The sequence below is a fragment of the Branchiostoma lanceolatum genome, chromosome 13, assembly GCF_035083965.1.
Source record: "Branchiostoma lanceolatum isolate klBraLanc5 chromosome 13, klBraLanc5.hap2, whole genome shotgun sequence".
NCBI classification, from domain to species: domain Eukaryota; kingdom Metazoa; phylum Chordata; class Leptocardii; order Amphioxiformes; family Branchiostomatidae; genus Branchiostoma; species Branchiostoma lanceolatum.
Genome location: NC_089734.1, coordinates 4,889,212 through 4,908,830, shown reverse-complemented (window position 1 = coordinate 4,908,830; position 19,619 = coordinate 4,889,212). Strand labels below are relative to the sequence as shown.

General features: G+C 40.0%; 2 protein-coding genes across 7 annotated transcripts in view; one reads left to right on the top strand and one right to left on the bottom strand.

Annotated features, from left to right (window-relative positions):
* Positions 1 to 3,447, bottom strand: part of LOC136447156 (vacuolar protein sorting-associated protein 41 homolog) — a 31,643-nt gene extending 28,196 nt beyond the window's left edge. The window contains exons 1-3 of the mRNA XM_066445854.1: positions 3,350 to 3,447; positions 2,419 to 2,484; positions 1,627 to 1,722 (exon numbers count right to left, since the gene is read on the bottom strand). Coding sequence (XP_066301951.1) covers positions 1,627 to 1,722; positions 2,419 to 2,484; positions 3,350 to 3,379 — 192 coding nt within the window. The 5' untranslated portion in view covers positions 3,380 to 3,447. The remainder of the gene's footprint in view (positions 1 to 1,626; positions 1,723 to 2,418; positions 2,485 to 3,349) is intronic.
* A 95-nt stretch (positions 3,448 to 3,542) lies between these two features.
* Positions 3,543 to 19,619, top strand: part of LOC136447297 (POU domain, class 6, transcription factor 1-like) — a 30,621-nt gene continuing 14,544 nt past the window's right edge. For 2 of the 6 annotated variants that reach the window (XM_066446040.1, XM_066446038.1), the window contains exons 1-2: positions 3,829 to 4,008; positions 18,698 to 18,845. In XM_066446040.1, the coding sequence (XP_066302137.1) occupies positions 18,738 to 18,845 (108 nt within the window). In that variant the 5' untranslated portion in view covers positions 3,829 to 4,008; positions 18,698 to 18,737. Of the gene's footprint in view, positions 3,705 to 3,827; positions 4,009 to 18,697; positions 18,846 to 19,619 lie in introns of those variants that run through there. The other 4 variants (XM_066446046.1, XM_066446042.1, XM_066446039.1 and 1 more) reach the window with 3 other exon arrangements.

The window sequence follows — 19,619 nt, the reverse complement described above, 5'->3', positions numbered from 1 at the left end:
TGCTAGCCCATCCCTTTAAAAAAAAACATGCTAGAGGTACCTCCTCGAACACGGGATCAGTTTTTACCTCCTTCCTAAACATGGGTGCAGCCCCAACCGAGATGTCCTGACCCAGGAGTGAACCGGGTCTCCTTGTTAGCAACTAATTGGATCCAGGAGCTCAACTGTGAGGCTGCTATCAGTTGAGTTATACTAGTAGGGGCATCCCTGGGAAGTCTTACACCTCCATATATCTTGGTAACCAATTATCCATTGAAGAAAGCATCTAGAAGATGCATGCCTGTATGAAATGGTATCTGGTTGAATAAAATGTAAGATCAATTATCAGGGTTTCAACCATGTCCTTTTCTTAAACATATTACAGTCTAACCTTTAAATTGTAGTAAAATTCAAAACATTTGGAATAAATCTGCATATGAAGCCTGAAATGTTTTTTATGAATTCAAGGCTACTAAAAGAGAAGTCAATCCCCCTACCAGCTTCCTTTGAAACCGCAGAACAGAAGCATGTAAATTTCACTGTAAAGATGACAAGAGGGAAATAAACTGTCTTTCACTCTCATATATGTACTGCTTAAATCTACATATGATCCTTCTGTCATAAAAGTCACTGTCTAATGAAAAACGAAACCTCAAAGCCATCATAATTTTCAGCAACTTTGCAAAAGAGCTCAGCTAAGTGATAAATCTAAGTCAGTCTAAAGCTACCCGATACCATGCAATGAAATAAGGCTGAGCATAGTGAGTGATAAAAGCTGGCTAGAAGGGATTTAGCTGTTTTGAAATAGCATCAAAGAGTGATCAAGGAGAACATGTGCAAGTATATGAGGGGGCATTCAAACATACATGTAGCACATCGACAGTATGGTAACTTAAGATTCTTGGCTTCTTGCAAAAGACAAGTTGAGCTGGAAAAAACTCCTTTTTGTTACATGAACGTTAATATGGAGACACTTAAGTTACTTTGCTTGGGTTTGGACATCGATCCTTGTTTGTTCAAATTGTATACCAAGTAAATGCCCCATTATAAGATTAACACAACAGGTTTGAACTGAAGTATACAAATTTATTTGATCCATTTGCACAGAGATAAGTGTGGTTGGATCTTTAAAGTGCTTGAGATGTGGCTCTCCTAAAAAAAAACGGGACCTCCAATTAATGTCCTATCCGAGGGACGCCCCTAACCAAAGCTAAGAACATGTACTCATTTACGCCTGACTTGAGTGAGGAACTTGGGCACAACATCAGGACCTGTCAGGGATTCAAACCGCTCCATATAACTTTGAAAAGGCTATCCACCAGTTATTTGTAGGTGAAATTATGTGATGATTATGTATATATACATATGTTCCTTTTAATCTTGCAATCTGTATGTATGTTTGTATTGTATGTATGATAAACCCTGTAAGATTAGTGGTGATACAACTAAAGGGTATCGCAATAAACGTAATGAGCGAAAAACAGAACTCGTCTTGCACCTTTGGCATTTGCTTCTCCCAGAAATCTACAAAGGAATCCTCTTAGACAAAATCCTGGCTATGGCAAGTCTATTTTGAATGGCCCTATTTAGCATATCTTGTACCATTGGCATCAAGTTCAACGTTCTGCCTCAAACAAGCAAACAAACCTTCTCGTGCACTGCCATGCAGCTGGCTGCATCTTTCCTCAAGATGTCCGACAAGTCGTTCCCCACACGCTCGTACTTCAGCTTCGGTTCTTCCTCCTGATGGAGACATGGGACAACAAGGCAATCAGACATTTGATTTTATTAGAATTGCAACAGTGCAATACACGTGGGCCACAGGCAGCTATAGCTGGTGTCGTGACCCACACACATAATACACGTTTTTACACTTGGGTGGAGGGAGGAAAGTCGAGTAAAGTGCCTTTTTCCCAAGGGCACAAAATTGGTGGCGTCAGGGGATTTGAACCTGGGACCGCTGGGTTCTGGGCCGAAAACCCTGTGGTTATGCCACATAACCCCACAAAATCAGACTTCAAGCCCTTGGGAATAAGCGCCCTCTGGCAGGACATTCAGAAACTGCAGTGCGGAAACACACACATGCACGCACGCACAAACAAACAAACACACATGTGCACACATACACACACACACACACACACAAACATACACACATAGATGTCACACACTTACATACACACACAGTCACACACACACACAAACATACACACACACATCCACAAGCACATACAAATGCACAGACACACAGACAGACAGACAAGAAGGCAGAAATTCCAACACCCTGACTGACAAGGTTACAGGTTAGCAGAAACAGTCAGGACAAGACATAGGTTCTGCACTTGGCCCTGAACTGTCTGAGTGCAGTACTAGTAGAATCAGTTGATGTAAAGAACATGTACAAATGTACAAAGAAAGGCTAGAACTGTAGGTTCTCACCTCGGAGTCATCTGACTCAGAATCCTCCTCCTCCTCTTCTTCCTCTTCATCAGACCTCTCCATCTCCTGTGGTTAACAGATATAAATATGTCAAATACTATACTGAGTAACAGCATAACATTTATTTTGTTCTGTAACCTATCCTCTTTGTCTCTGTTGAGAGTCTTGAGACATAAGGCTATGCTTTTTTCTTCCATCTGGGTCTATCCTGTCACCTGCACCACAGTCTGAGCTGATCGCTAGGAGAGCTGCATGGACTCCAGGTCGTCTGGCACTGTTCAGTTCAACCTCTGTGTGGTTTTGAGTATTTGGTCTTGAGCAGTAATAGTTAAGTTTGTTGTCATTCGTGTGAGACAGCTCTGATGCTTAATATGATAATAGGTATGCTATCTTTCAAATAAAGAGCATGGTTGTAAAATTACTAATCCAGAAATTTGATTACCACACATTTAGAGTAGAGTACTGAGTTCAGTGAGTAGAGCTTATTTACCACATCTGCACACTGCAGCTTTTGCAATGGCAACCTGCCGTTAAATGATGTTACGTTATCTATATTACCATTAGGGTGGTATTCAAGCCCCGTTAATGTTACAGATCATTAGTTATATCAAAGAGGAAGGCTGCCACAAAAATCTTCATAATCTATACACCATGACAGTTGAGTGAAATGGAATTCAACAATGAAGAGCGGTCTAAACTGGAGCAGTCCTACCTGACCGAAAATTCTACTCTACTCTACTCTACTCTATACGCCCATCTTTTCATATCTCACTGCGATACCACCATTTTGTCGCGAAACAACGAGGAAATTCTTGACATTGAGACTTCAAAATCTACCTTGATGACCTGCAAGGGCCCTGGCATTCCCAGATTAATAATAAATTGCCATAACTGCTGCATAATTACGGAATAACGGTACTATCACCTGTACCTGTGTTTCCTGTGTATTTTGGTCCGCCATCTTGGTTCAGTCACGTGGTGCACACACGGTAACCTTTGACCCCACGCTTGCAAATGATCCTACAAAAAATACGTTTTATTAAAGATTTAGGCCTTCTATATCCATACTTTTTTGACACAATGATAAAATAGAAGCTCATATATTACATACATCAATTTTATGAGCTGAAACTTCCTTATTTTGTGGAAAATCGGTGAACTATGGGAGGATAGCGGCTCTGTTCTTGTGAAGAGGGATGCGGGGCTCATTTGCATAATCTGCAGCCACCATTTTGCAGCGCTGCAGTCAGAAAAACGCCGTTGTTCTCCCCAAACTCCACGTTCAGGTGTGTATTTCTACCTCTACTGTCCTCCATTTGTCTGAAAAGTACCATATTTTCATTGGTGAACGCTTCTAGCGTCGGTTGTGGTCGGAAAGCGGCGGTGAAATTTGGGAGAAATTATCATAATTTATTCCTGAGGTTTGGATGTGACACATGTGGTTTATGTGTCGATTTCACTGTAGCAAAGCGGGAGCCATTTTTGCTACATCTTCTTGCGATCGCCTCTCCAAGAAGCTTTTGGTTCCCGCATTCCTTCCCTCCTTTAACCTCTTCCTCAAGACGTCTTGGCCTGGACGCTGGCGATTTCGTGAGTCCCACCATGTTTTGCTGTTTATGAATCTTTAGTCTCTGAAATTATGATAATTTTATTATCATAATTTTCTCAATGCGGTGCGGTTGCATTTATGAAGGCTCTAGGCGTGGTAGATCGTCGCGTTTCTTTTGCAAGGTTTTTTGCTCAACGGTGTAAATTATTTATCTTTCAAGAGAATTTCCTTCGCCGAAGGGCGGAAGGGCTAAGATTTCGCCGTCGGTTTAAATGAGACTCCTTTGTTATGGTAATCATCGGACAGCCCCTCACAAAACCCCGCGTGGATAATTACTGATTTAAATTTGGGGGCCGTTTTGTTGACGTCGTTTGTTTACAGTCGCGTTTGTTGACAATTCCGGGAGTTCACCAAACAACGGGAGGCCGCAGAATATCGCACGGGGTGTGTAGAGTGCCGTACGGATTTTGGCGGCCCCATTTTTTACAGTCTAAACCGCAGTAGCAAAGATGAAAATGATAACACTCCCTCCCCATATCGAAATTCAAAAGCCGGCTTTTATTGCGCGTTTGGGTGATGCTTTTTGACGTATCTCATATCCTGCGCTTGTATTTAATTGCAGCCAGCGCCTCTATATAGTGTAGCAAGAAGCCATTTTTCAAATATATCACCATATTTGCTAAATCAGATTCACCATTAACATTTGGATTTCAAATGTCAGATTTTGAGTAAATGTTGGATAATTTATTTTCACGATAAACACAATATCTTTGTACATTTTTGGAAATAACTCAGGGGACCTGTGCTCCCCTAGAAATCCTTTTAGTCCTAATTTACGCTGTCATTATGAATTATCGTGCAATTTTTTCTAAAGGCCTTTCGTAGAAAAATGAAATAGGAGTGGCCGTGATTATGACACCTGTAGTTGATGAATCCACCTGTTTTTTTATTTATTTTTCTGTGATTTTTGAGTTTCTATTTTTATTTGGAATCATCGTCATCCGCAATACAAAAGTTAGAAACCAGTAGATTTTGCAAACGAACAGACGTTTCAGATAGCACCCTCTCTCTTTCGTCTGTAATTGAGTAAAGATAGTGAATGCTATCTGAAATGTCGGAACGTTTTCAAAATCTATCCAGTTGCTTAAAAAACTTTTGTAATTGTGTATCTTATTACCTGGGTGTCTAATCTTCATTGACGCATCATCATTATCTCAGGGTTTCTGGAAGAGAGGTTTTTCAAATGCATGTTTTGTGTTCAACCCACCCTAAAATATTTTTCAAAAGAGAATACATTTGAAATGCACAGGCGGTAATCAATATTTTCGGGTAGTGAATGTTGATCTGTCATTTTTCAAGGACATTTATTTCTTGTTTCAGGCAAGATCCGGATGTACTACCTAGTACTGTAAATGCAGAAATGTTCTCCGTTTTCACGGTGACCGTTTCACCGCAAACTTAAGCCACTGCGAACATCTTTGTCCAATACTGTAGCAGTATGTGACTATAGCGCTGCCGCAGACTTAAAAACACAGCGGAACACCCCATTTTCCCCTTAGCGCGAAATAAAACCATGCAAACTTAAATGCATTTACAGTAATCAATATTTTCTCGTACTGTATGTTGATCCGTCTTTTTTTCAAGGACATTCATTTCTAGTTTCAGGCAAGATCCGGATGTATTACCCAGTATTGTCTTGCAATACAGGGCATAGGACTAAATGCTCTCCAGTCTAGATACTAAATCCCATGTATAGGAAATCATTTCTTGCTTCGATTTTCAGGTTTTACTGTCTTAAAGTAACGAGTATTGCACCGAAGACCAGTTGTGTGTAACTCAATTATCTTAGCCTTTGGTTTTGCCCAAAGGAATGGCAACGATTTCATGATTTGGAGCATTATTTTACTACTGCTTATATCCTTTCTGAAATCTGCATACTGTTATACGTTTATAAAAATGAGGGTTAGACATCCAGGTAAACAATATATAAAGACAATTCATTTAACTCTACAATGCAAGAAAAATTCAGAGATTTCCGGACGTTTCGTGTGACATCCATCACTCTTCTTCAGCGTCACTGCATACTGTTATGTTTGACTTGTATAACCAAGCTTCAGCATAACATAGGGGGATTGGTATACGTAGTCAGCTAGTTGCACTGATTTGATATACTATAGCAAATAACCTATTACGTCAATGTCCTAGATATCTACATATTGTAAGTGTTGCTGATAGTTGTCTAATGAGTATGCCACCATACCATGTGACAAAGTTCCACTCAACAAATGAACAAGTCTGTAATCTTGTGCCCATTACCTAGAACTATACATTACATGGCTCAAAATAGTGGGTCTGGGTGCATATGGCCATATATGCAAGTTTTTGTGCACCTAAATCTAAAATTGGAGCTGTGCACATAATTTTGTTTGCTATGAGTGCACCTGTATACCTAGATGTTTGTGTAGAGTAAAGGTACACTACTGACTAGTATATATTATTATTATTATGTTGCATATTTTTGACATTCATAACTGTCAGAAAAAATAGTTATACAAAATTACAAGTTGGGTTTATCGTAATTCTTGAAAGCTTGAAACTGTGTTGTCAGATTTATTTCATGTTGTGCAGAAACAAATTTCGAATTCAAGCCCTGCTATATAACTGGGTATCACGACATAGTCGTGCCTAGATGAATATCTAGATGAGTGAAGGTTGTATGGGACAAATTTGTCAATGTAACATTTTATATGGTAATATCTTATATAATACGTTACTAGTATATGTCAGGACGATAATTGAGCTGAAATAACGCCCACATCAGGCTTGCAAAAAACTTGCTCTGAACGTGAAGACTTTGTCAGCTTGATTTTACAGGGTTTTATGTTTCAGGGACTTAAGCAGGTGTCAAATTGCTTCATTCCAGTTGCAAGAAGCATTTGCTATAGACAAAAGCCAGACAAGGCAGGGTAATGTTTGTATATTGGTTAGAAGTTGTTATTGTAAAATGTTGTATTTGTCCTGAACCTGTAGAAAAATGCCTGCCTAGATGTACCTGCCCAAGTGCTCAGACCAGGTATAAGTAGAAAAACTAGAGTTCCACAAACACATTATCTTCGCCAAATAATCAAGGCTTATTATGGAAAGTGATTTATATTTACGTGCCTATCACTCCCTGCAAATTTGATCATGCACCATACCATTTGGACGTTATGATTGGGCGAATGAGTCCAGTTAAGATAGGGTTAAAAATCATTTGGTGGTACAGGACTAGTATATGTGTAGAGTGTGCTGATATATCTTATGAAATAAGATTATGGTCATGAAAAAATTTGAGTATGTTGATATTATATGGGCCACAAAGGTTCGATATGGCAGTGTTGAAAGTTGAAAGTGATGATGAAATAGTACAGTCAATACATATGAATAGAATAAATCTGGCACGTTTTTAGGTGTTTCTAGTCAGGCTTTCTATTTTGTCCCTATTTCGTTATGTCGCCAACCGTGTTGAACAAAAATGCTTAAACTGAACGCGTCAAAAACCAGCAGGACCCACACCTCTGCTTGGAGAATTGTTTATTTATTTGACCTACATGTACGTTTATGCAAGGCTATCTGTTTGCATGACCTGACACTGTCCCATGTCCCATTGAAAGGCAGTGGGTTAGCAAACTTTCCTTACTAATTATGCAAATTAGCTCCTTATTTGCATAATTAGTCATTGATTATGTAAAGCACCATCCGAGCTCTCTACATACCAAACATCACAACGATCTGTCGACCCATTCTCAAGTTATTCATGTCCGAATGTCAAAACAAAAACACCCACTGCGGTTCTTAACAAGCCGCTAGGGGGCCAAAATTTACAGAACTTACTTTCTGTGGCATGAACTATCTACCACACAAAAATCATGACCATAGCACTTTCAGAAAATATGCCCCTAAATTTTGAAGCTCTGCTGCAGTACCTTTAGTACCCGCTAGAAGGCCCATTATCAAACTTGACCTTCCTTTCGGTAAATCCTACCCATCCACTAAATATCATAAGGATCCATCAACAGCTTCTTGAGTTATGTTGTCCACAAGAAAATTCACATCCACACAAAGCCCGCTGCAGTACCGACGGAAAGTGCCAGGAGAACCATTTTTGATCTTGACCTCCGTTTTCACAAAATCTACACACCTGCAAAAAATCATGAAGATCCATCAACGTTTCCGTCACTTTTTTTGCCTACATATAAACACAAAAAAATGCTAAGTCCGCTGCAGTACTATTGAAAAACGCAAGGTAAACCATTTTCAAACTTGACCTTCCTTTACACAACCAGTACACACCTACTAAGAATCATAAAGATTCATTGAAGTTTTCTTGAGTTATGCTCCTGACATACATTCAGACCCACCCAACAGATTTTTCAACCGAAAACATAATCCTCTCCGAGTACAAGTACTCGGCGAAGATAATGAACATGTAAAAAAAGTTGTTGCAGAAATCAGTTGTTTTTTTTGCTAGTTGTAATTTTGTATCAGATATGATATTTGTAGTCACCAGAAGACCAGGTATAACTTGTCATCATTATCTTTCGTCCGGATTTAGGCTAAAAGTAGAAAAATGAACATGTCAAAAGGATTTGTTGCGAAGTCAAGTAGATTTTTTTGCCAGTTGTATCAGGTATGATATATTTGTGGTCATATTTGTGTATTTGTGATACAAATAAGTTGAATAACTATAAGTAGAAAAACGAGCATGTCAAAAGATTTCTTGCGGAAATCAGGTAGAATATTTTTTGCCAGTTGTATCAGGTAGTATATTTGTGGTCCCCAGAGCACACTAACCATGAAATCGTGTTGATTTTGCCCCAGGGGTTAGCGTTATTGGGTGCACTGGGACTGGACACAATGTCCTGTGATTTTGTGCTACAATAGGAGCAGATGGTCATGTCAAAGCAAAAAGCACTAATCAGTAGAGGAGGCTACATATGGGTTTTTTGGTATGCCCAATATCTAGTAGCCACTACTGTCTCATACTTTCACATAAGATGATGATATCCTTAATGAAATTGATAATCTTAGTTGCAATGCATGTTGGACTGAAAAATTGTATACTCGTGTGGAACTTGGATTGGGAGAACTTTGTTTAGAATTGTAGATTTGATAAACCTTTCTATACCCTCTGTGCATTGTTGGAATTGGGTGGCATTTGCACAATGCACGGCTAACCAGGGTCAGAAGTTTTCATTATACCTAGAGAAAATTGCAGATGAGTTAAAGCTCTGACAATGTTTGCTGGAACACGGTTCAAATCATGATGACTTATACCTAATATATGTGAAGGAAAAATCTCAATATTAGCAATCTGATGATGATTTGAATGATAGTTGTGCTGTGATTGCAAGGTACGAACAAAGAAGTAGCGACTGTGTGTAATACAGAATTATGACAAAAGGACTAGACTGACTTGTATGAGTAGCCATCCACCATTCAGTAATAATGATGCATGCCCAGATTTTGGTCTGGCACCTGTCGATTTTGTACAAAGTGATGGAGTACTCTTGTTAAAAGACTTTTTGTAAAGAAACAGTTAAGATTTATATGTTCATCCTGACGACAAACTCACAAAGGAAATAACTACTCTTCTATTATATCTACTTGTCTTAAACTTGGCAGACATGCACTTCTGGTTTTGTTTATTTTTTGTAGATCGAAAATAGCAAAAGTAAAAATACACTGTTCAGTTTATTGTTCTTTGTCTGCCACAACCCAAAATGTCAACAACTGAGGATCCCCAGTTCACCCTAGGCTATGGGCACCATTCCAATTGAAGGGATGTCTCCTGATACTAGTATAACTATAATGACACCAGGGGTTGGGAACCCAGAAGGTGCCATCAGAAGAGTGGTAATCAAGTAGCACACAGAGTCTTAGAGGTTGATAATCTTGTTCTTGGGTAACAAGGTTGGCAATTTGAATCCTGTGGTTTTGCTGTCAAGCGTTCTGAGCCTTGATGTGAATGTTACAGTCTTTGAAAGGGACATTGTAAGCTTTAAGGTCTCATTCATGAGTTTTTTCGCCCCATAGGCTAACATGTTATAAAACGTGTTTTACATGGGCGCGTTCGTAATGAAGCTATAGGAAATGCACCAATGTTAATCATTTTATGTTGAGGACATCTACCCTAGATCATGTAAAAAAATTGCCAACAATTTCACTACATGAAATCTCTTTTTATAGCAATTACAAACTGCACTTGGCTACACCCCCAAAAAGCCACTTTCCAGCTGTAATCCTAATTACAATGTATTTCTAAGTAATAGTGTTGAATGTAAAAGGTACAGTAGAGGTTCATGTGTTAATGCAAAGAACATACAATAACATTGTGCTTTGCTTTACACACGGATCATTCTATCTAGATTTCAGCCATTGTATTCACAATTATTGGCTTCTAAGTTTTTTCAATCATTGGAATTAAAATGGTAAGTGTCCTTCCGCCAGGTATAAGATGGCTAGTACTGTGTTCAAATGCCCATTTTTTTTTAAAATTTCACATACAGTTGTATTTTAAGTGGGTTACCATTGTAGTTACAGGTTGTCTTTTTGTCTAGACTGGAGTACTGTAAATGCAGAAATGTTCATGGCGGTTTTATGTTCGCAGGTTTTCGCAGTAAGCTCTCCGATACCACTGCAAAATGTTTTGCTCTCCTACCCCCTTGTCTACTATTATCTCAAACTAGAACTTAAACCTACCACGAAATTAAAACCACACGAACTTAAATGCATTTACAGTATATGTTGTTGGTTCTCTGCTCAATTGTGTAGCACACAGAGTCATCCCTCTACAAGCTCCGTTAATTGTCCATCTTGAGTGAAGACAGCAGCAAAAGGTTGTCCTACTGTGGAGTGAAAGTACTTATCTCCAAGCAGATGTCGGGCAACGATTCTGAAATATTCGACCGACTAGCTTTTTTGACAGTCCTCTATCCTTACAACTCATTGAAAACAAATTTTCCTACACTGCATTGCTAACTCTCCCTGTCTTTGTGAAAAAAACACTGTTACAGTAGTGTATCATCTTTATCTCTCTAGTCTCTTGTGACCTGAGAATCACCAGCCTGAGAATCACCACAAGCACATGGAAACTGGAAGCCAGTTTAATTATTCGCCCACTCACTTTGAAACAGGCAGGGGCCGACTGAGCTTTTTTATTAAACAGTCCTCTACCCTAACAACTAGCTTCGAAAACAAATTTTCCTACACTCTTACTGTCCCCGTCTTTGCAAAAGACACTACTGTATCATCTATATCTCTTGTGACCAGAATCACCACAAGCACATGGAAACTGGAAGCCAGCCACATCTGTTTAATTATTCGCCCACTCACTTTCAAACAGGCAGGGGCTGTCTAGGCCAATCAGCTCCTGGCTACTAATCCCGTCTGGCGGTGTTATGTCTATGGGCTTCCTAATGAGAAACACAGAAATTCCAGCCAGCTAGGGAATGGTGAATGTCACAGAACACTTCTCTGTTAGGTCAAGGTGGCAGAACACAGTTTTCGGCCCATGAGGACTTGCCTTGTCTAAAGTAAAGGCCAACATATTCCAACAGTTTATACTTGGATGCCTCTCACATGTGACTTTGTACCCAGTCTTCAAGAATTTTGGCTGTAACCATAGGAACAGATTCAGGAATGTTGTAGTCTTGTACCCTCGTCTTAGACCCCTTGCGTAGCAGATATATACATGTACTGTGTTCTACATACACCCTCCTGTCAAATCTGGGGGGAGGGGGTTATGGAACACCCTAAGGTCAAATCTGGTGAGGGTGGGATGGGCACAAGTGTCAAGTTTGATGTGCTGGGGGATTGGAGAACACTCAAGTTCAATCTGGTTGAAGCAGGAAGGGGCAAGTCTTGAGGACACAGACTACTCTCTCGTTGGGGTCAAGTTTGCTAGCTGGGTTTACAGGGCTACAAAAGTTTGAATGTTATAGAACACCTTGTCAGCACTGAATATACATAGTTCCATCAGGTTCAGGTTCCCTGCAAACAACCTGAATGTTTTGAAAAAGTCCCTGAAACGTGACAATTTTTCTGCTGCCGATGTTTCATTGGACAGTGCATTTCTCATTGGTTTTTGTTCGTTTAGAACTTATAAGAAGTTGGAAGGTTGAAGTATTTGGTTGGGTCAAGTCTAGTGACGTTGGAAGGGACACAGAACATCTTTTTGTAGGGTTACTACAAGTCAGCAAGCCTCATTTTACAAGGACATGCCTAGCTTTACAAGGGTGCAGTGCTGTCTCCAGCTTCACATTTTTCTGTCCCACTCATTGTTTAGAAGCCACATTTGTTGATTTTCTTTGCTGAACCTGTCAATTTAGGCTTATGATTATGAAAATACATTTTTATCAGTCGTGTCATGAAGTTCAGATTTCTAGGACAGACGGTGGAATTTTTGTCCATCCTAACAAGAAAACAGGACGGAGGGACGGGTCCTGGAGACGGTCCTGCAAGGGTAGTCATGTCAGGGAAAATGTGGCGTTGGGCGAAGTCCTCTCTTGAAATCATATGTCATTTATCTGTAAAAGAGACATTTGGTTACTGACTGAAAGAGGGTTTTAAATTCAGAAGTTTCAATGACACCCTAGATTTCTTGTGCTCTCTGCATTTGATTCTGGTACCATGTCTTTGTGTTCGTTGAAAAGACTTTATATGAAAGTCCAAAAAAATACCAATTGTCAATCTATGCAAATAAATTCAATTCATACAAAGTACTCAAATAACCAGAAAGTCAAGACGATGAATTAACAAGGCATTTGTGTTTGCTCAATCCCCTTTATACTGTTGGGTGTATTTTTATCCTTTATGGGAAGGTAAACTGTGGGGGCTGGCTTTACGTTGTTCAAGGTTGGTGACCTTTTGCGCCCCCCAAATTTGGGGATTTTCTCACAAGACAGATGAGCTCAGTGCCATGGTCGATCCTCCCCTCAACCCACACACATGGGGCAGTCCACTAATGGTAGGGGGGAGGATTTTGGAGTGTGGGTGCAAACTGCACAGAGTAGTGAAAAAAAGTAAATCAGCTGACATCAACTGTAGTCTGAACAGGACTCAGTCTCTACTGCTTTTTCCATAGCTGATATTGCAGTGCAGTTAGGTGTCAGTGCTCATCATGTCAGCATACTGGGTCACCCCTTCTCCTATCGATAAACGTGTTTGGTTCTTCAGCATGCAAGGATTTTATGCCTGATGCCACCCCATACATGGGACCAATTCTAGCTTATAACAAAGGATGAAATTGATAGAATCTGTAGTTATGCTTTCTAATAATTTGCTGCTTTCCTCCTTTCTCTCTTTCTCTCTCTCTCTCTCTCTCTCTCTCTCTCTCTCTCTCTCTCTCTCTCTCTCTCTCTCTCCAAGTCCAAAGTATCTCTCTCTATATGTAATTTTCAAAATTTCTATTTGAATCTAGAACGACTAATTTTACTCACAGCCATTTCTATGTCTCTTCCATTTCTTCCCAAACCCAACTTGCCCAGATTTAACCTCAAGCCAAGGCGTGGTGATCTCAACGTTCCCTTCTAAAAACAAAACTATTAGGAGTCAGCCAGCAGAATAAATCAACACAAGCCTTTGTAATTGGGTTTTCCTCCAGAAATCAGTGGTTCCCTATTAGGGTTGGTTATTTCAGTAGGGATGGAGATGATCAAAGGCACCCTCGGCAGTGAATTGCGATTAGCAGGCAAGAAATCAGCTTTCTCTTCCAAAGTTCACAGCCAGTGGTTGATCTGCCACGGCAATCAGTTAGGAATGTCCTTGAGAAACTTGAGGAAAACTTGTGAAGAAAGTTACGCTAAGGTTGTTGTGAGAAATAGCTCTTCCTGACATGCAATTGCAACTGACTTGAAAGTAATAAAGTGACTTGATTTTGTCTTTCTTGATGTAATAGTTCATTCTTCTCAGTGTTTTCTTTTTCATTCAATTTACAAATACAACAAAACGATGGAGAAGAGATACAAAACATTCAAGTTCGCTACAGTGCCAAGGTCAGACAACAGGGGGGCCAAATTCAACCATGACCTTTGTCTTCCCATCACCTTCCGACAAATGTCATTACTATGCATCCAGTAGTTCTAAAGTTATGCTGGCCACAAATATCTAAAAACACAGACAGATACACACACAGACATGTACCAAAAGCAATGTTTTTCATGGAGGTAAAAAGATGCACTTCAGGGCTTAACTTGAAATGTTGATACTATTTGAGGATTATATTTTTTCAAAATATCTACAGCAAGTTATGATGGCAAGGGCATTCTAGATAAGGTCTCATTCATGTGTTACTCATGAATGAGACCATAAAGTTCAGCAACACTTGGAATTAGATGTGCAAGAATTTGTATCCATGCCAAGGAATTGTCCTGCTTTCCATTTGGTCTATTTCTGGAGGAAACATGTTTGAGAAAAGACTTCTGTGACATTTCATTCTTGCCTCATTATTTTTACATGTGCCTGAGGGCTTCCTCTATATCAAAGGGGTTCCCGTCAGTGAGGAAACTTATAACTGCAAGGACCTTTGATTTTTTCGTTCCATTGGTAAAGTCAAACTGGCACGTAGGTTCCCTCCACCTGTGTAATTCCGCTACAACTTCGTTTGATCACTTCTATTCCAGAAAGTTTAAAAAAACAGTTCCTGGAAAAAGCTATTAATTACGACCTTGCTGAATCACACAGTTCTCCCAAAATACCCTCGCGCTGTGGTTTCAAGGTCACCCGGAGCGGCCAAGATGGAGGAATATCCAATGAAGGTGCCATTATGAATTCCCTGTCCATTTTTCCTGGTAATGAGGAAGGGATGGAGCCATTAAAAATGCATGCTTGCGCCTAGCAACCAGCGGCAAACTGTGATTGGGTTGGTGGGGAAAGGGGTGGTTTCAAACTTCAAAACTGAACAGCCAGAAGTAGTACTTTATCCAAGGATGTGTACACACATATTGCTGCTGTCTTGCTTGCCCTTTTTATCATAGTCACAGCCTAGTCATACTGGCCTAGGGTTTTCATTGCATCTTGGGCAGAGTGTTTAACCCCATGGGGACATTTTTGCTTCTGAAAAGAAGACGCACCTTTGAGTTTTGTGTTACAATTGATGAAGGTTTGGCAAGAGACAATGAGAGGTAGCAGATTCGGAAACTCTAAGGAGACCGTATCCAGTTATTACCTTCGCAGAGAAGGTTATGTTTTGCACAGTGTCGTGTGTCTGTCTGTCTGTCAACGCAAAAACTCAAGAATGCCTGTATGGATTGTCTTCATATTTGGTAGGTGGGTAGATCTTTGTGAGACCTTGAAATGAGTCTAGATCTTGGGCCCCCTAGAGACATCCTGAAAAAGCATTGCCTCAGTTCATGATGACTGCTTTAATTTTTCGACATCGATCCTGTGTCCACTAGCCTAACAACTTAGCCCCATCAGCTGTATTTGGTTAAGTTTTTAAAATGGCATGACAGCAAGTTTGTTATCAGGTGAAATTTCAAGCATACCCGCCCTGATTATGAACTTGATTTCGCAGCTTTACCCCAAGGCCAACATAAAAATAGGGCAACCAGAATTCTTTGAGGCAGTTCAAGTATGTGCATGTTTGGTTTCATTTGGATTTCCCAGAAAATCATCTGCACACACCTGGCAATGTGATACCTGAGGGATTGAATGATTGAACGAATGAACGAACGAATGAATGAATGAATGAATGTGAAAATGAGTACCTAGCTTTGGTTCGGGAAGTCCCTCCGATAGGATGTAAAATGGAGGTCCCCTGTATGAGGAGAGCCATACCTAAGAATCATTGGTGACTCCTGTCTATAGTGATCACCTGTCCACATAGACCAGATTTTCTTGGTCTACTGAGTAGTCTTCTCAGGCAGATTTGAACAATTGTTAGGATGAATGAACTTTAGAGTTTATCCCCAGTACAGGGATAGGTACCTTCCCTGGAGGATCTGTCTCCTGTTGTCTCTGATTGGTTCCTGTGCGTAATGCATGCCACATGTACGGCCCATGGACGGCTAGCCGGCTCTGAAAGCCAAGAGCTGTTTCCCTCTGACACTGACTTATGAGCACGCACAGATTCCCTCCGCCCCCAGGGACTCAGGTTCATTGATCTACTGTTTCACAGGTGGCAGGACTGGCCCCACATTTTTTATTGGAAGAAGAAAGTTATTTGCTCAAAACCTGGAACTCTTGCATTGGTACGAGCTGTCGCTTTCTCAAATTTCAGACGGAAATAAAGGCTAACCCATACAATATCTTTAAATCTCTTAAGTTGATTTGAGTCAAGTAAAGAACAATTGGTTTTACAACAACACAGAATAGGACATCATAGTTTGCTTGGTGGAATGACTTGAATAAGTTTAATTATATTGTACCACCAGGATGCCTTGCTTTTCGTCCAGGTTACCCAATATACAATGATATCACATATCTGGAAAAGCACTTCACACCCAAGATATGTTTAGACTTATTGACTTCTACCTGACTGAACCAGAGGCCAAGACATAACGCCATAAGTCACCTCAGAAACCAATAAGGCACCGCTGTTTGAAATATCGTCACTCCATCCAATCAGTCCCCAACTGGCCTGATGGCAGAGAGTCCAATTTTCCTGTCTTGATGCTCAAGTTGTAAAGTCCTGAGAAAAATGGAAACAAAGCCTTTTGAGGGGTACCATAAGGGATTATGATGACAAATATCGATAAAACTTTATGCCAGTAAGGCTCCAAATACATTGATGTCCCAACCTGCAATTTGCATACAAATTTTGAGACAGCAGGAGAAGGTAGGAAAAACTTTGCTTTTTGGGAAGCTATATCAAGAACACAGGCTTGGTATTGTCAACATATCACCGTAAACCGAAAATATAATAACCTCTACCAAGAAGGTTATGTTTTTGTATTTGTGTTTATGAATAGCACATGGAAACAAATTTGGAAAGGAAATATGATGTCGAAGGACCGAGTGGCTAGTAGGCTACTACTAGATAAAGAGGTCACTGGTTGGTTGGATTCCTAGCTAGACATTGTGCTCTTGAGAAAAGCACTCTATATGACTTTTCTCACTTCACCCAGGTGTAAAAATGGGTACCTGACTTCGGTTGGGGAGGTAAAAAGGCAGTGGAAGGAGAGGAATGGGCTCCGCCTTCCAATACTGTGTTCTAGACACAAAGGATTAACAACCCACTGCCCCTACGGCCTCACGAAGGCTATGCGACTACCTTTACCTTTGAATAAGTCTTGAAAATGATATTTTTGCTGTTAACACATTTGTTCGTATCAAACTTTTCAAAGATCCTCGTATTGATTTTGGAATCCTGCGTGTAATCCCATATTCAAGAACCAAGCTACAAACTTGTTGTTGCCTTCAAGCATTTGGATGAAAAGAAAGGAAGGCCACTCAAATGTGGGGAAGTGCTTATCAGCTCTCACCAGACAGCACTGTTCCGATGATTAGGGCGATACCGAAGAGGCGATCAAACGCACTCAACGCGCGATGGTTCATTTTGAAATCGTAATTGCGGTGTGAGACAAAGACGTTGTATATAATCATCTTTTTGATGTATGGGAGGATTTAGTCGTAGAATTTTAGGATCATGTATTATTATGTGGATTCAGCATACCTGTATATGTTAAAAGCCTTCTGTGGCGATGTTGTTAGTGCAGCATATATTATGTACAAATCTTTGCAATAGATAAACCCCTTACATGCAGTTAAGACTGGCTTAATCTGATAATACGGATTCTGTGACAGTTTTACTGTGCATAATTTACATTTAAGCCAGCCTAAATATTCCGTGGAACATTAATCTCTATACCATGGTCGATATGGTCGGTAAACATTTGGCATTTTGACAATATGTTGATCTATTATCGAGTCATCTTAATTGCTGTTCTGGTATATCATATATATATAAGAAGGATATGTGTTGAGAAGAGAGAAAGGTGTTCTGTACTGTAATCTTGATCCCTATTAAAGATGTCTAGTTTTGCTTTCATTACCTCAGGGAAGGAGGTTCACCTCCAACAGGGGTACTGTTTTTGGTTGTGTAGTTGTGTTTGCTCCTATAAATGTAAATTTTGGTATGTGGGTAGTTTTTGAGGTCCCAAAGAAAATTGGTGATTGTTGGCCCCCTAGCTGTATTTTCAGGTATTGCAGCATTACTGACGGACACCCCTTTCCTGAAAATAGTGTGGTATCATCAGCTTGTCTGCCCAGCAGGGTCAATGACCTCAATTTGATACACCAGGGTCGCTTAAAATTGGGACTTGTTGAGAATCAACTGTTACAGTTCATGATATTAGGCTAGGGCTATATTTGTCTCAAGTTGCTTGCCTGCTATTTTTTACGCAGGTTTCAATCTCGTGAATTTATGAGTGCACAGTCATGTTAACGTTAGCGCCCTATCAGATCAAGGTCCCTAAAGGTCAACCTGGTTTTATCCTATAAAAGTGTGAGATAAACATTTTCCAGCTGTTGATATTTTTTTTTCTTGTCAACTTCATGGATAAACCAGAAGGGACTACTTATAGTTTTTTTGGCTCAAAAGAGTAGAGCAGATTTTGAACATGGACGATTTGTATACGTTGGTCTTTTTATTTTTTTAAACATCCCAACAATACATTTTTACCATATTTTACTGCCCCCCCCCCCCCGTATTTCTAATCTGACAACCAATCATATGTGTTTCACTTTCAGGTTGTGAGGTGGCAGCCAATCACCTGTGAGCTTTGCAGAGATGGAGGGGGATTCAGCCAATCAGCAGGCAGGAGATGTGACCAATGGGAGCACAGAGGCTGGACTTTCTCTTACTGGCAATGCCCCCTCCAGAATTGTCTCTCAACAGGTACAGTATTGATATACTTTAATCAATCAATCAATCAAAGTAGCAAAATTCACTTTTGAATACTTTCTGGTTAGTATAGGCCCCAGCAGATTGGGTTGATTGGGATGAAAAAAAAAGGTAAAGAAAAAATCATTTTAAAGGACAATGAACAAGTTTTGCAATGATGTATAGAACAATGAAATTGATAAAGTAAGGGGAGATATCAACAAAAGGTAACTTTGTAATGTTTTGATTTTGTCTACTTTCATTGGAGCATTGTTCTACTTTGATCTACAAATTCCACTTTTCCTATTTTCTCTCTTGCTACTTTTCTAACCCTAGCAGCCCATTGTAAACCAGTTTCATACACTATGATATGACATAGAAATAGTTTGCAAATGGCTTCTGGCAAGTAAATTCAGTACAAGACAAAATAAGAAAGGTGGAACCCCTTACAATAACCTTATCCCCTCTGAAGTGGCATTTTGGTACCAAGTATGTATTGGTTATAGGGTTAGGCAGCAGGGAGAAGGTTAAAGTTCACTCGAACCTTTGATGTACTAGAGCACTCATTACAGGGAGTCTAGTCTAGAGACATAGCCCATCTTTAGAATAAAAACAGACATTATTCAAACACCCTTTTCCCATATGCTTCACAGGCGCCTCATTTTCCCCCATTTTGTACACATGATGATGAATGTAACGTCAGCCCACTCATGGCTATATCTGTACTCAAGGTCGCTGCCCGACCTCTGCGCTGACCTCTGATGACATTTGGAAGCCTTTCATCTTTTA